Source organism: Anser anser (assembly GCF_964211835.1).
Source record: "Anser anser genome assembly, chromosome: 2".
NCBI lineage: Eukaryota > Metazoa > Chordata > Aves > Anseriformes > Anatidae > Anser > Anser anser.
In genome coordinates, this window is record NC_139721.1 from 38845341 (window position 1) to 38861845 (window position 16505).

At 39.5% G+C, this 16505-nt stretch overlaps 1 protein-coding gene across 4 annotated transcripts in view; it reads right to left on the reverse strand.

Annotated features, from left to right (window-relative positions):
* The window catches only part of CHD7 (chromodomain helicase DNA binding protein 7), a 128514-nt gene that overhangs the window by 39139 nt on the left and 72870 nt on the right, over nt 1-16505 (reverse strand). For all 4 annotated transcript variants that reach the window (XM_083823898.1, XM_083823899.1, XM_083823897.1 and 1 more), the window contains 4 exons: nt 10568-10706; nt 7429-7566; nt 6307-6372; nt 1106-1161 (listed from right to left, as the gene is read on the reverse strand). In XM_083823898.1, coding sequence (XP_083680024.1) covers nt 1106-1161; nt 6307-6372; nt 7429-7566; nt 10568-10706 — 399 coding nt within the window. The remainder of the gene's footprint in view (nt 1-1105; nt 1162-6306; nt 6373-7428; nt 7567-10567; nt 10707-16505) is intronic.

Sequence of the window (16505 nt, forward strand, 5' to 3'; positions counted from 1 at the left end):
TGTACAAGATGTATGTCACCATTTAATGTCATACTCTAGCAAATAGCAGGATTTTTAAAAGTTAATAAGGCTACGTAAACAATTCATATGCTAACAGGATATACACTATATTTTTTTGAGAACAGCACTATAATTAGAAGTTGCATACTAGTCAATTGAAGTTTAAACATTTACAGAAATAAAAGAAAAACCCTTGTAAATGCAGTTCCATGACAGCTGATCTTTAAGAACACAAAGTTTCGACTGAGAAACAGCATCTCTGCCGAAATGACTTGTCCTACTTGATAAATGAAGCAATAGAGCTTTTGAGAGTCTAAGAAGTGTAAAACACAAATAGTTAACACAACAAATATATTCCAATGTAATAAAACTAACAAACCGTCATTAAGCTATTAAACATCATACCACCATTAATGTAGTGCAAAGGGTACAAAGGTGGCAGCATATTCAAAGTGAAGTCAGGTAGCTGAGAGAAAAAACTCACTTTAAGTAAATTTCTGCCCCTCAGGTGGAAAAGTTTCTGAGATTAAAGAAGACACGCTATTCTTCTTAAAGAAAAAAGAGCTTATCCAGCTGTGAAGTATGTTATTTTAAATACTGATGGCACTGCAGTTTCAGAGCCCAGAAGTAAAGCAACATGCTGTTCTCACCCCTGTAGCATCCCTGTTATGGAGGGGCAGCTATCTCGTTATTTTCATAGTACATTTTCTTGAATACAAATCTTGTTTTTGAAGCAACGTTATGGGTTATTTTTGATTAGTTTGCACGCACATTATGAGATTAAAACTCTATAGTTGCAATTAGATCAATACAGATAAATAAGCATGTGCTCAGGAAACTGCACATGGATAATGAGCCTTAAATTAAAGTTTAATAGTAGAGCAATTTTACCTATGTATTTCATTTTGGAGAGAATACAAATTAAGGAGACATTATCAGGCCTGCTACCACCAATGCATCTACTTCCTTATTTAGTTGCTACTGGTTTGGATTAAACATTAGCCATGTTTGAAGTCTGATAGTAAACTATGTTGTTGACAAATCCAGTTTTTAACAACTATTATGTGAACTCAAAACCATGAATCAAACCTGTGACATTACTTACAAGTTTTTGTACTTTACATAGAATTCCTCTACTTCTACCTCCTCTCCATTTTCCATCTATAAGAAAAGAATTGTTGAAACATGAATTAAAACTTCGAAAAGCCCCGATTAAATTATTGATTAAAACAAACAATATGATACCCACATACGGAGACAAGTGGAGGGGTAGGAAAATGTAGGTGGGAGGAGGACATGGGTAAGGAGTTTCCCCCAGCAGCTTACCCAAGTACATACTGCACTGCTTACTACAGCTTCCAAGACATGAATCATTTGAACTCCTCCCTAACCACATGCAGCTTCATTCACAACCTCACCCCAAATCTGGCTTTCTGCCAAACCCACAGTGTTAAGTAGAAGCCAAGTGTACCATTTTCTCAGGCAGCAGCCAATTAGCAACTGCACTCCTGAATGCCATATGTATTATTTTTGGCTGGCTCATGGCAACTTTACATTGTGGGTTTTGTAATGTTTTAAAAAAGAGTTTTAAAGGGGGTTTATTCCTCCATATAGTTAATAACTCCAAACAAGAAGCCATATAAAACTAAACCTTATACCTCTGCTAGAATTTTAGTGCATCAGTGTTCATGGCTTTAGTTTTACTCAATGGTGCAATTAAATTCACTCAGGCAAGATGTCTCACATACAGAGCAGCCAAATTAAATTAACACCCAAAAACTACATTTAAAGCAAGGTTAAAGTTGTGATATAAACCAGCAAAACCAAGGGCATTCGGTGCTAAGGGTTGAGACTACTCTTAACTCATCCCTAGTGCCAAAGTATTGCATAACATATGGCATGTAATTCAACAAAGTATTACTCCTGAACCTAGCCATAGGACAAACTAAGGACAGTGCACCAGGCACACACTTAGAATTCAGTTTTTGTCACAACATTAACGGTTTATGTTTGCTAATGAACTTTGGGACAGTTTTAAATAGAAGAGGATTTTCTGTTTTACATACTTCTTCAGGGACAGCAACATCTGCAACATCGTATGTAACACAAAACAGATGAAACTGTTGACCCCTGTATAAATCAATGCCCTCCATTTTATATCTATACATCTATACCTATCAAAAAAAATAGAGAGAGACAGAGAGAAGGAAGAGAGAAGGAAGAGAGAAGGAAGAGAGAAGGAAGAGAGAAGGAAGAGAGAAGGAAGAGAGAAGGAAGAGAGAAGGAAGAGAGAAGGAAGAGAGAAGGAAGAGAGAAGGAAGAGAGAAGGAAGAGAGAAGGAAGAGAGAAGGAAGAGAGAAGGAAGAGAGAAGGAAGAGAGAAGGAAGAGAGAAGGAAGAGAGAAGGAAGAGAGAAGGAAGAGAGAAGGAAGAGAGAAGGAAGAGAGAAGGAAGAGAGAAGGAAGAGAGTAAGAGCAGATTACTCTAAAACTAGAGGATGAATTGTCATCTTTCGAATTCTCTCTCAAAAAAAAAGTTGCTGGCTAGATATTACTTCCGTAGCAGCACTATTAGAAAGCAACACTAGTAGCTGCATTAACTTTTTCTTTACCGTGCTAGATCACAGGTTAATGCACTCCTAATCTCAGTTTACAAAGTATTCCTTCTCTTCCAGACTAGCAAGGGGTTTTATCATTTTAGGGTTTATATCACTCTGGTACAGTTTACGTTCATCTCTAGAGAGAGAAGTGACACCAGCTTCCACCTAGGTCTCCCTGGACAAATGGAAGGCAACAAGCTATTCCTGGAACTGGAACTACTTCTTGATCTTCTTGCATCCTATGTTGAAGAAGATAAACTGTCCTTTAACCCTAAACACAGGGATGAGCCTTTCAATCACTTGCAAAGACACCGTCAAATGAAAGAATTTGAAGAATAGTAATTAAAATAAATAAATAAATAAAATGGAGTATCTCTCAAGAAGGTATTCATAATTAGAGGTCAAAACTGAAGTATAAAAAAATGAAGATCCTATTATCTGAATCTATGCACTCCCTGAGGCAAAATCACTCCTTAAGAAGTCATCTCTAATTTTAAGATTCTGCCTTTTTTTTTTTTCCCTGAAATGTATTATGGCCGAGTCTCTTTATTAGTTTTAAATCAGGAACCTTTGAGATTCATCAATCTTATAGTGACAGTGTGGTTAAACACTTTTATATAAAGGTTTCGTATTAGCCAATTTAACTCTTCTCTGCAGCATTTTAGTCAAGTGTATTTTTTGTCATCTGCCAATATAGTAACAATAATTTACAATGTAAATTTTGATAAATCCTGTAACTCTCACAAGTAAAAAGTGCTATTGTGTTGTCTAATAGGTAATAATTGGTCTATGTTATTATATGTTCTGAGAGTGTGATTGAAAGATTCAACTAAAGAAAGAGTATTTCAGAAAAAAAAAAATCCTTTAAAAATCTTATTCTAGCATTCATGCTGCTTGGAAAAAAAAGAAAAAAAAAAGAAAATAGAACACTAAATTCCGATCAAGTTACAATCTCCAGTGCTCAAATAGCGTGTACTAAATACATGAGCATATCATGAATGAGACAGATTATGCGCTCTACGTCACTGTCTAACCCTCACAACTCACGTTTACATTAACCAAGTAAAAAGGTGAGACAGAACATTTATGCAAAATTCCCCCAAAACTGGTTATGCAGACATCCTAAAATAGCACGTCAGACATGGGCAGCACAGGATTCTTCAAATGATCATTGCCCAGGTGTGACATAATTGACAATCTTATCTCCACAGTCTTTGCAGATAATTGAAGAAATAAATGATCCCTTCCTTCAAGCAAATACAATTCTGCACTGCCTTTGCCACAGAAGTGATACAGTAATACCTGCTAATACAAAAGTTATTTGAGCAAGTCACTGAAGTGTAGAAACAAGTAAGGGCTACAAAAAAACAAAGAAACAAAAAAACAAACAGGAAGATCACCTGCTAGAAAAATATTAGAACATATTAATGACAGATGGAAAGTCATATATATTAAAACCAATTACAGATACACAGTACTAACTAACTGGTTTTAAACTAACCAGTTTGTAGATGAGATTTATGCATTTGTACACAGTTCTTCTGTATATAATTCTTGCCATGTATTGGTATGCAAAAAGAGAAATTCAGATGTGTAATATGCAGGTACAGTGCTCAAAAACTCCACATCTTTCCAAAATACATGTTGTGCTGAATAGCGTATTTAGTTCTAGCCATGCCTTTTCAAAGTTAGGTATCAGAAATCCAAAGGGGGATGAAGTTGGTTAGGGAAAGAATTGGAGAAATGAAAGATTTCCACATACGAACCGAAAACATCAGGACTATCACAGTTTAGAAAGAGAATATGATGCACGTACTTAGCACTTTCTGCAAGAGGTAAGAGTATTCAACAGAATTAAAAATTCCATGTTAAGAACAACAGGGAAAAACATTGTCTGTTGTACTTGAAGTACTATACAGTACTGCTTCGGGTATGGTTAACTTCTAAACTAGACTAAGGCGATTTTTGAGAAAAGCAGCATAATTTTAAGATAAGAATACTGTTTCAAAAGCGTACTCATTATCTAATGTCCTTTATTTGAACGAAACATCTTTGTTACAACCTAATTCACTGAAAGGTTTCCTAGCGAAGCCTTTCCTCATGTTTATTTTATGCGTTGGTCCTGATCGCAGCAATTTTACTTTGATTAGTAATCTAACAACTGGGGTTTTGATGATGTTAGTAAGAGTGTAAAAGACCTTTAATAAAAGCACAGTTGGATACTTCAGATGTTAAATATTAACATCCTGAAATCCATTTTTTGGGGATAGAGAGGAGTGTTGGGAGGAAGAGCAGGAAACAAGAGACACCCCTCAAACCTGCAAATACAATCCATAAAAAACATTAAAGAAAGAGCTCAAAATAGAGCTTGCCTCCAGCAGAGCTTGCAATCAAAGACATGTAGGCAGCAGACCAACCACTTCCCACAAACTGCAGCAAAATACACACTCCCCATGAGTAATCACACCTTTGTTTGCAGGGGAGAGGAAGAAGAGAAGAATAATTGGTGAAAAACAGCTTCAAATGTAAAGACATTTATGAAAAGCTCACATTCTCCTCTCCTACCTAGTAGACCATCAGGACAACTAATTATTAAGTTTATACTACATTAAGTTAATCTGAAAAAATAAGCCTATGGTTTAAAATACAAAATAGAGCTCTAGACTTCAAAAAACCACAAACCCTAGAGGTTTGTGCTGTAAAAGCTGTAGAACCAAATTCAATCAAAGCCAGTCATGACATTGCATGAATTTAGGTTTACAAAGCCATTAATGATGTTGTGGCAGTAGTAATAAAATAAAAATAAAATAAAATAAAACATAAACCCATAACAAAAAACACATGAATAAACACAACTTTTCCTCATTGAATTTGAAAAATTAACACTTTGAGGAAAAGAAATATTTCTGGTTAACTAAGACCACCATGAGCTTTATATCTATATTAATCAAACAGGGTTTTTTTTGTCCAGCTGTAAGATCAGTCAGAGAACTAACTACACAAAAGAGTCTGTAAAATACAATAATGCCTCTTTTGGAAAAAAAGCTCTTCTCTACTTCCTACTCAGTGTTTAATAATTTGGAAGTGCAAAGGCCAATCAAATTCTCAAGTAGATTAGAGGAGTCTGTAGCAAAATAAGAACATAATTAGTGATCAGGGCAGAATTAAAAGAGAACCACATTTAGCCAAACATTGTTTTTTTTCACCATCTTAGCACAGCAACATGGAGAACACTGAACACCTCTGTATGTAACATTCTTGATCTCAAGTGAACTTGTATGGGCTGCTAAGTACAACAACTGTCAAAACATGCAAAAGTTTTGGGCAAGAACTTTTTTTTTTAAACCTACAAAAGGCAGAAACCTAGGATGCAGGAGGGTTCTCTCACTCCTCAACTCCCATGAAACGTTACTCTAAGTGAAGAGCACAGCAATTTTCACCCAGGTGTATGCATTTGGAAAAGAAAAATTTCATTTGAAGAGATGCAAGAAAAGACCAGAAGACTAAACAAGCAACCTGTTTTCTGTATGTCTATCCAAAAGCATTCTAAACAGTATCTAAAGACATTCTTAGGGAACCAATTCTATCCAGTAAAAAAATTTTTTACTTAGAAATATCTAAGCATTTTTGAGAATGTAATGGGGGTTTAGCATAAATATGCTTAGCTTGTCTAAAAATGTGGAGGGAAGAGGTTGTGTTTTGTTTTACCTTTTTCTTGACTGAACGGCTACTCATGATTTTCTCCACAACAGGACCTTCGGCATCAGCAGATTCCTACATCACAAACATCATACAAGAATTATGGCTGTGCATATAGAATTTTTGATTCTTACTTACTTCCTTCATTAGAAAACTTCAAATAATTTTTTCCAACAGGACTTTAATACATGGGAGGATTTTTTTTTCTCTCAGCATGAGAACTGAGAAGATCCAAATATATTTAATGCCATAATAAAGGATCGAAGGATACTTGTTTAAACACATTTTTAAGAGCTAATGGAACTCCAGCTTTCTCACAAAGGCTGACATGCACACACAGAGATCAGTTCACCTCTCCTAAAATTATACATGCTTTCAGCACCAAACAGTCTAAATATTAGGAGACATTCAAGAACGCTGGTTGGCTGTGTAAATGTCCACACGATAGCTATCAAAATTGCATGTGATTCCCACTGTTACAACTGCAGGCGAACCTAGCAAATTCTCCTTCTGATAAGGCACAATTAACAACGGAGATCACATACAGTATTTCAGAGGGCTTAACAAATTGCCAAATGAAATACCAAAGAACATGTCTATATTCGCCAATAGGTTATCAGTTAGTTAAGTGAAGTAGTTCTTTGAAAAAGCACTACAAAACAATGAGATTGTTACAACAGTCATTCCTACATTATTACCCCTCATCTTACTCAAACTATTTTATCCATCATTTACATTGCACAGAGAATAAAGTGTACCCTGCTGGGTACTACAAGGCAGTAATTTCATAAAGGGGTTCTTATGGTGCCTAGCAGCAGGGAACAAGCTTGAGTGGTTTATTAAAGTCACAGAAGCCAGACCACTGAATTCAGAGAAGTAAATTCAGACTCCTAGCAGTCCAGTTTAGGTTCCCTTTAGGTAGAAACTATTAATTTCAAAGAACTGTGTCAAATTGCATATCACCAGCTTGTAAACAAAGTCATGAATGAATATGTTCTTTAAGAAGGTAAAAAGCTAATTCCTTCTGGCACACTGTGCCAACCAAGGATGAGTATCATTCAGAAAAAGAGCCCATATTTGAACTCTGAATTTTGCAGTTACATCCACCTTTCCAGTCCATTCAAATCTGACCTGTTGCTCTGACTGAGAAGTGTTTGAAGGAGAGTCTCTTCCAGCAGCATCAGCATCATCTGCCTCCTCATCTGAAATCTTGAACTCCAGGTCTTCTGTGTAACGCTTCCTTTTCACCTGTCTGCTGGAGCGTCGCTTCTACATGGAAAGCAGCGATGTTTTTCATGACAAATGAAACTGATAAATTGCACAGTAACTGAGAAAGCTTCTTCATACTTCTCAAATACATGACTGTGTAGTGAACACTTATTTTTTCAGCATCGTGGTAGGAATCAAGACAGCACCATTCTAAACTCATGCCTGTTGGCTCCTCTTAACTTTTGTAAAAACAGAACATAACCCACAATACTTCATGCTTGCTCTGAGCTGTAAAGTAATAATGTTTGTTTTTAGCATTCCAAAAAGCCACTAGAAAAGTAAAAGGCATATCTCAGAAAGCAAATCAAAAGCAAGAAGTTGCACCATGTCTACTACAAACTTTGACAGATGGCCAGTGCAGGAACCAAATCCCACCTTTCCACAGCACAGCTCACAGTGTCACTAAGCAGTGACAACACACTTCTGTGGTCTCCTCATCTCCCCAGTTGTACCAGATTATCTTGTAGGGGAAATACAATGAAAATATGATTTCCTCACTTCCCTGACACAGCACTGTTGAGAAGGCCATCCTGGAGCACAGCACAGGAAAAGACCCCAAACTTGAATAGCATAGAATGAAAAAATTGGACCACCCCAAGTGAAAACGTAGTTCTTGTCTCCCCCATACCCTCATCTCCAGGGTGAGAGAAAGATTCAGAGAAGCTGCAGAAAATCTGCAAAATATACAAGCACTCATTTGGCAGAATTTGCGACATATCACTCAGTGTCAGTCATCACTTTCTGCAACAATAAAATTCAAATTCCCAGATAGTCTGCATCAGGTTATACATTTTCAGAAGCTGATAGCATATGCTGTTGAGGGAAGCTGTTAACTCATCATTAAATATCTCAATGGGCTCACATACATATTTTAAAAAGATGCTGAATTTCAACTGCTAAAAATCCATTTTTATGAACTGATATATTAATTATTTTTTTATATCTTTCTCAGCTTAACACGCGTCTTCTCTGGTACATGTAAGCACTTATACAGCTTGTTCAACAGATCTGTCTCTCTAAATCCACATAAATGAAGTTTAAAATTTACTTAGCTCTTTAAGCACAAATATCTGATGTGCTTTAGAAAATAGGAAATTCTGTCTTAAACTGAAAACGTAATTTTTGAGCAAAGACATCCTTTAAACAACCATGATGTGGCTTCTACCTTTAGCACAGTAACTTACGGGGTTTCCTACATAACTGTAATATGATAGCAATATTTTTATACTTGAAAATAGATGTTACTTGGCAAATTTACACCCTCATTTCCATAATCACTGCTGGGAAAATATCAATCTTCTTTTGGCTCAATAGGTAAGTCTTACCACTATTCTTTGTGCCAAAAATCTCTTCTTCCATTTCCCTGACAGAAAGGAGACCTCAGATGTAATGGTAACCTTCCCTGATGTTTATTGACTTGGTTAGCTTCCTGTTTCCTCTGGCATACACATAAGGCTTTGCAATGCTTATGCGTCTTTGTCAGAAACTGTGCATACATGTACTTGCATCAGATTACCTTTTACTCTTTAACTGATCTGTACATGGAAAGGCTTGATAGCAATGTTAAAAAACTGTATGGTAACACAACAAAAGTAAATATTCCTCTCTGAAGATAATAATATGTCATTTTCTGCATTACTAAGCAAGATCTTTATAGGTGACTCAGTATTTAAGAACACAATGGAGTTTCAGACAACCACATAACTACCTGCATTGGGAAATGCATAACAAGTTTATTAATCCTAGCTGTCCTAGTGTATATGATGGAAAACTTCCCTGAATTTACATGAAGAAGTGTGGGGGTGTATAACATGCAGAATGTGAGGAAAAACATATTAAGAAAAAATTAAGTAATGCAAAGACCCTAACACTTGTATTTCCAAAAAAAAGAAAAATATTTCAAATGTAAAATTTATCACCCAAGTGAATTGCAAAAAGAGAAAGTTTTGTCACACTAAACTGAAAACAAAAGACATGCATATATTTCGACCTGTGCATGGTATATAAAGAGTATACAGTGACCTGCAAAATAACCCCCACAATCAGCCCCCAAGTTTCTTCTACAACTTTTGTCAGTGCTGTTAATCAGGCTAAAAGCCTTGTGACACAGGATGGAAAACTTATTCTTCAAACATTGTAATGCTATGGTGTATCTCAACTGTTCTCATTCGGAATACATAGCTTTCATGAACCAGAAATACTGTTTTCTCTGTTGCTGCATTTTTTTCTAACAAGAATACTCCAGATCACTCACATTTTATTATCCTCTAGATCTCTTCTGGAAAATGGTAAGAAGGAAGGCATAGACTGTGTCTTGTTAGGACACCACTATTTGGCAACCTTTTCACCAGCCTTTTCAACCACCAATCATTGGTCTCAACAGCTATCTAACTAAAAGCAAGCTGATATGCAATTGCTGAATGCAATGGACTCCAGTAATAGTAGCACGAGTTTAGGAACTTCATGATTCTTCCATCATAATTTGCCTGTATCCTTTCATGAGGAAATTCTTATTTTTAATGCTCACTGTGAGCACTGCCAGCAGAAGCAAGCCAGGAGCTGAGTACTTTTAACATGACTAGCAGCAGAACACATGAAAATTCTTATATATGCTCTATTCCTATTTCCAGATTTTCTTTATGTGAAAGAAAGTTTACAGAGAAATTGACAGGTGGGCAGTGGTGAAGAAAAATTATCAGCGTTAGCTGATGACTGCCAGTCCTGAAAAGCCCTTCACGTATTAAAGTGGTGTAGTAACAAGTTCCCGACATGCAGATTTCCTTCATCCTGCTTTGTCATGTTTTATTTTTGATTTCAGGTTTCCAAAGCCAATGCAAAAAACAAACAAGAGGCTTATAAGCAAGACCCTATAATGCTATATTAAGTAGGCAGACCAGAAGATTCAACACCATAATCTCTGTCCATGTAACAAAGACTGTGAGAACTACCATTGCACGCATCTAAATTGCCAAAGACTACAGTGAACTTGAAAGAGCATTACCTGAACCCCTGGGTCATCTTCATCTTCTGGATGAGGTGATGGTGGTGGAGTTTTTTCCAAATCTGAGTTTTCAGAACCTTCCTTTCCCTTGTTAACCTTTTTCTTCGCAGCACTAGTTTCAGAATCTGTTTTCTTGTTACTAGAACAGAGGTATTTTTAATCAATATTTGTATTGAAATGTAAGCAAAAAGCACTTAACAGAACAGTTAATCGGCAAGATGTTTATTTTCAGTGACTTCGTTATTTTCAACTGCCTTGCTTTATATTAAAGTATTTAAGCATTACTGTAAAAACCAATGATGCATGGGCCATTGCTATATGTTTCCCATTCCTTAACAGGGGAATGGGGAAATATCCTCCCTTTGGTATCTTGGATATTGACAGTGAATGTATCTTGAACAAGAAACTGAAAATGAGACAGGTAAAGAGCTGCTCTGCTCAAAACCTGCACCGTCTGCAAACACTATTTGCACAACCTGACACACGTGAAGAGAAAAGAGGATTACAAATGTACTTTTCTTGCTATTCCATGTGGATGAGGCAAGCAAAACCAGAGGAAGGACTACCAGCACAAGGGACCAAAGGCAAAAATTCTTCATTTTAGTCCAGGGTCCCTGTTACTTCCAAGTAGTGGGACAGGAAAGGTGCTTTTGTGTCAGCTCCGAGTGCACATCTGGGGACTCAACGCACGTGACAGCAGTGCGTGGCACTGGAGCAATGCCTGCAGGAAGGATTCAAGGCACCTGGCCAGACCAGGATTGTGGTCGTCAGCTGCAGCTACCTGGACCAGTTACCTCACCTTGACATTTCTCACAGGTTTTCTACCTCTGTTTCTCTAGTGAGGGGGGAAAAACCCTGGTATCTCAGCATCTGCATGATATTTGCAAGCTATATCCACTACTGGCACAGAAAGGTTTTGGGGGTTGGTTCCCTCCACCCCTTATGAAAACGTTCACCTCTAGAGGAGCTGGGACTGTATCTTTCTAACCGCATCAAGACCTTGGGAGTAGCTCAGGGTGCCTGTATCAAAGCCCAGCTTTAAACACATCGCCACCAAGTCAAGAACAGAGATGACTTTCAGCAGCACAGAGATGAAATTTTTAAATGGCAAAGAGGAAGAACTGGTGCTAAAAGCTAGAAATCTTCAACACATTTAGTCTCTGACACTGGTGTGGGTTTTTGATAGCATGTTTTCCCCTCTGTGGTCTGCCCCTCAGGCCTGGCACTGTTCTGACACACCGTTTCTTACAGAGTCATCGAAATGTTGAGAAGAAAGCTGCTCACACGGAGTCACTCACTGGTATTTGGCGAACGGGAATTACCGATCGCCAGAAATTATTTCAGTCGCTTCTACACGGCTTCTGCTCCCTTCGTGTTTTAATTTCACACCCAGGACACCGTCTGGGGTTTGTTTTTCCTGTATAATTCCCAGGCTTGTAGCTTCCCAAACAAATAGCAGCTTTGCGCTTATTCACTTTGATTAGCGCATTCGTCAACCGGAGGCATGTTTTGGAGCTGCAATTTTAATTTTCTGACTACAGTTATAAATACATATAGTGCTTTGGTTGTGAGACATGGCACAGCCTCTTCCGCAGCCTGTATTTAAACTAATATTGAGTTAAAAAAGAGGAAAGTTCAAACATGGAAATGGGAGTTTCGAAAATCAATTTTTACTATGGTGAGATTACGGGGAGCGACGTAGCCTTTTAGGAAGGAAACACCTCAAACTGGGACGATTTTTGACCAAAAAAAAGGAAGGGAAAAGTTTGACACCGCCGAGGGGAAGCGAGCCACCAGTGGGAGGAGAGGCGCGGAGCGCGGCCAGCCGCCCCTGCCTCCCGCGGCCGCCCCGGCGCGCAGGCCGCACATGGCCAGGAGTCTCCCCTACTATGCGGCTCCATTTCCAGCGTTTATTTCCGCTCTAACTGCCACAAATTACACAATGCTACAGCTGAAGCGGGGCCCCCGGCCTTTCATCTGCGCGCCGAGAGCGCTCGCATCGCCCTGGCAACCCGCGGCCACGTGACCAGCACCTGCTCCGCTGGCTGGCGGCCACCGACTGCAGCCATCTGCTTCTCTCAATCAGCGCCCCAACGCTCCCGACACCTGCGCGGCCGCGGGTTTTTTTTTTTTTATTTTAGTTTTTATTTTATTTTTTGTCTTTTTTTTTTTTTTGGTTTCGCTTTTTTTTTTTTTTTTTGTGGTTCCCTTTTATCAAATCACGGCAAAGCCGCTTCCAAAAATAAAAACAAACAAAAAACACACAAACACCAAACCCCACAGCAAACTTTACATATTTCTCGGATTTGTTTAAATCAAAGGTGGGCCTGTCAGGGGGCTGGCCGGCTGCCAGGTGAAGCGAGTTGACAGGCTGGCGCTTTTTGCCGGCGACCTCCATAAATCAGAGCAAAGCGCGCAATTAAGTTTAGTAGTAGTTACCGTGCCCTGGGTGCACTATCACATATGAATAACAGGCTTAAAGTCTGGAAGAATAGCCTGGCCTACGTTGGATAAAATATCCGCCTGCTGAAAGGCAGGAAAGCGCTAATGCCGGCCGGCCGGCCTCGGGAGCGCTGGGCCACGCACATCCCTGCACGGCCCAGACAAAGGCCCCGCCGGAGGCTCGAGCGCTCCCGTCAGATCCACCCCGACAAAGATTTCTTTCTAACGCCTGTCAGACATTCCCCCGCTCCTGGTGACAGAGACTCCGAGCTAAACGTCTTCCTATGAGTATTTCGTGACCTATATATACCCACGGGTTGTGCTTCGGCAGACTGAGTCACGCTCGGTGAGAGAGTCGCGCGCTAAGTCATTCGGACACCATTTCAAATCACGCCCCTGACAGGCCAGTTAAAAGCAGACGCACAAAAACGAGCCACCAACTTGGGGAGAACAAAGCCCACGAGCGGATTTCACTGAGAATTTTAAGTTCTGAATGCAGGAGAAGAATTGCCATTTTTAAATATGTAGCCCCAGATTCTTTCATTAAAAGTAAGGAAGTAAAGAATAAATAAAGCAGAGAAAAAGAGCACTGTCTCTTGGAGCGAGGTGAGGTTGTGTGACCTGGCAGCTTTACCTGGCCTGTGGGACCATCGCCTGCCTTGAAACACCAGCAACCCTTGCTGCTGTCTGCCTTCCCACAAATCCCGTGTCATTTGTTCCTAACAATGAGCTGTACCCGTTTTTGACTCAGCCTGTCTCACCTCCCAGCGGTGACTCATGCCCTTCAGGAACAGTGTCTGGCAGGACCAGAATTACTTTTCCTCACTGTAAGCACAGGCAGGTAAAAATCTCTTTTTAGAGGCTTTGGCATTACAGCTAGGGTCTGTGCGTTGATCCTTAACTTGGGATGCACGTCCGATAGTACCTTACTGAGGAAGTATTTGCATGCACACAAAACACTAAAATACCTTCTAACAGTTAGGGGATCAGTGAGAAGACAACCTGCAGAAGGCCAGATGAGAGAACAACAAAGAAAAACACGGTCTGAAGAGGAAAACAGTGAGTAGGATAACAGAGAAGGAAGCACGAATTACAATTTGAGAACAAGTATGCAAACTTTAACAAACCGCGTTTTGTGTCATATAGCCAGCAGCCACCTACAGGGTGAGGTCAAACTCCAGGATCTCAGAGGGCCTAACCGTCTGACCTAAAAATACCCCCAAAAGCACGGGATGCTTAGCAGAATTAATAGGGAAAGTAATTAGTCCTTATATTTACATTGTGCTACTATTTCACCTGAACTGGGTGACTGGCAGGTCTGTTTATTAGTGTAATTTACGGTGGCTATCAGGTTTTGGGGGATGCTTCTTTTCTGTCATATAAACATTCAAAATAAGTCAGACACTATTGGTCCCCATTCTTCCACTTGGGAACACTATCCTATAACAAATTCCTGAGAGGAAATGGGATTAGAAACATGCTGTACATCCACTGCAGAGGAACAAAACCACAAACCTCCCCAAATACATCCCAAATACCACGCTCTCAAGAGGCTAGGACTGACAGTCTTTCTGTATTGCCTTATCTAAAGTAAACATTTATTTTTTTAAGCTTCTATTCTAATCAAAACCCCTTTAAAAAAACACGCACACGTACACATAAATCTGTTTTAACATGTTACAGAAGTAGGAAAAATAACAATAGGATGACGAGGTTTATCCCAGCCTGACAACTCAGCCAAATCACTAAAACATAAGCTTTGGTAATGGTGAAGCCTGCAAGGCCTGTCTGTGGGGCAGGCAAAGGTAAATATTTGGCAGCAGGGCTAGTTCAAAAGGGAGATGAGGACAGGTGTGAAAAGGAACAGCCTCAGTGGACGTGTGCATGGAAATCTTGCACTGCTTCCTGTCCTCTCCCACAGGCAGCCCCTTCCTGCCTTTCTCAGGATGATGTGAGCTTCGGAGTGGAAACTACCAGTACCACCTAGGGACCTCTCTTCCTGTCCCCCGGCTCCCTAAGGTACTGCATCCTGCTGCTCGCACCACTCCCCCTGTGCAGCAGCCTTTTCCCACTTCCGCAGCCAGAAGCCATCCCCTTTCCTACACAACAAATAGCTAATTTGCGCGCCAAAAGGGTCAGTCTCCACCTCCCTCTAACAGAGATAATTACACGAGAGCTAGCACTCCCCATGAGAGCAGCAACCCACACACCCTTCCCTCCACCCCAGGCTGCTGCTGCACGTGTGGGAAGGACACGAGTTTCTCCTGGAGAGGAGAAAGCAAGGTAAGAGCAGCTCTGCAGAGCACATCACACTGCTCTGAGGAGACGGGGAAAGAGACGAGCTCCTGCAAGGAGCTGCCATTTGGCCCTTTCAAGTAGTTCCTGCTTCTCCCACCTTAATCAGTGGCCACTCTCTAGGGTTTCACAGGAAGCAGCAGGAGAGCTATCAGCTGTGCAGCAGCGTGATCTTCTCAAACAGGTGGTCCGCATCTCCTCCAGGGACAGGCACAGGAGGAACAGACATCTGAGCCATGACTTTGCAATTTAGTAGGACTCCTTGCCTTTCCCTGTCCATCTACTTTCAGAAAAAAAAAAAAAATCTGCTTGCTTTGCACGTGCCTGAAGCCAGCTCAATAATGTGTAAAGCCATTGCAACTCTGCACCTGAACAATTTAATGAAAACCCTTCATTTGTGACCTTAGGTACACCTGTGTTTTTCTTTTTGAACCTGACTAGTTTGGTTTACAAAATATTTGCTTTGCAAATGGCTTTTTACCAGCAACCACTGTATTTAGCCTTCAGTGTTGGCAGGATTAGACTAATATTGATTGCAAGTGTAGTAATACCACATTAACGGGATCTTTCTTTCAAAATCACCAAGTAGACAGTACAACATACTAGCCCCCCATTTTAGTGTTTTCTTTCTTTTGAAGATGTCATGGGACACACAATTCAAACTAGCATGAAATTAATCAGCTTCTTCCATTCTCCAGTCTGACCTGTTCATCACATGAAGGTGCTTTTCAGTGAGACAGGCTGCTCATTTTGTCACGACTTAAACCAAATATAGAAGAAACGTGAAGGACAAAGTTTCTCTCCATTTTTTGTTTTGTCCGTTTAATAAAAGGATTATACTGTTGGTCAAAACTTAAACTGAAATGACAGGGTAAAGTTATGAGCTATATTACATTACAAAATGGTTAAGATACAGTATATGTCAAAATTGGTTATCTGGGACTTGTTTTGTTCTAGCGGGAAAAAAAAAATGTTCTTTGATAAATACATTTCCTATGTCTGACTTCACCTGAATTTTCCATGAGTGCAAGACTGCTCTTCTATTAAAATTGATTTCCTTATTCAGGAATGAAAAACATTTGTTTTGCACAGCATTTAGACATCTAAAATCATACTACTCTTTCCAATGCTTACAAGCAAAAATACTTAGCAACATTAGAATTAAGCAGGTGCTAGCCATCTTATTAACTTTCATCAAAAT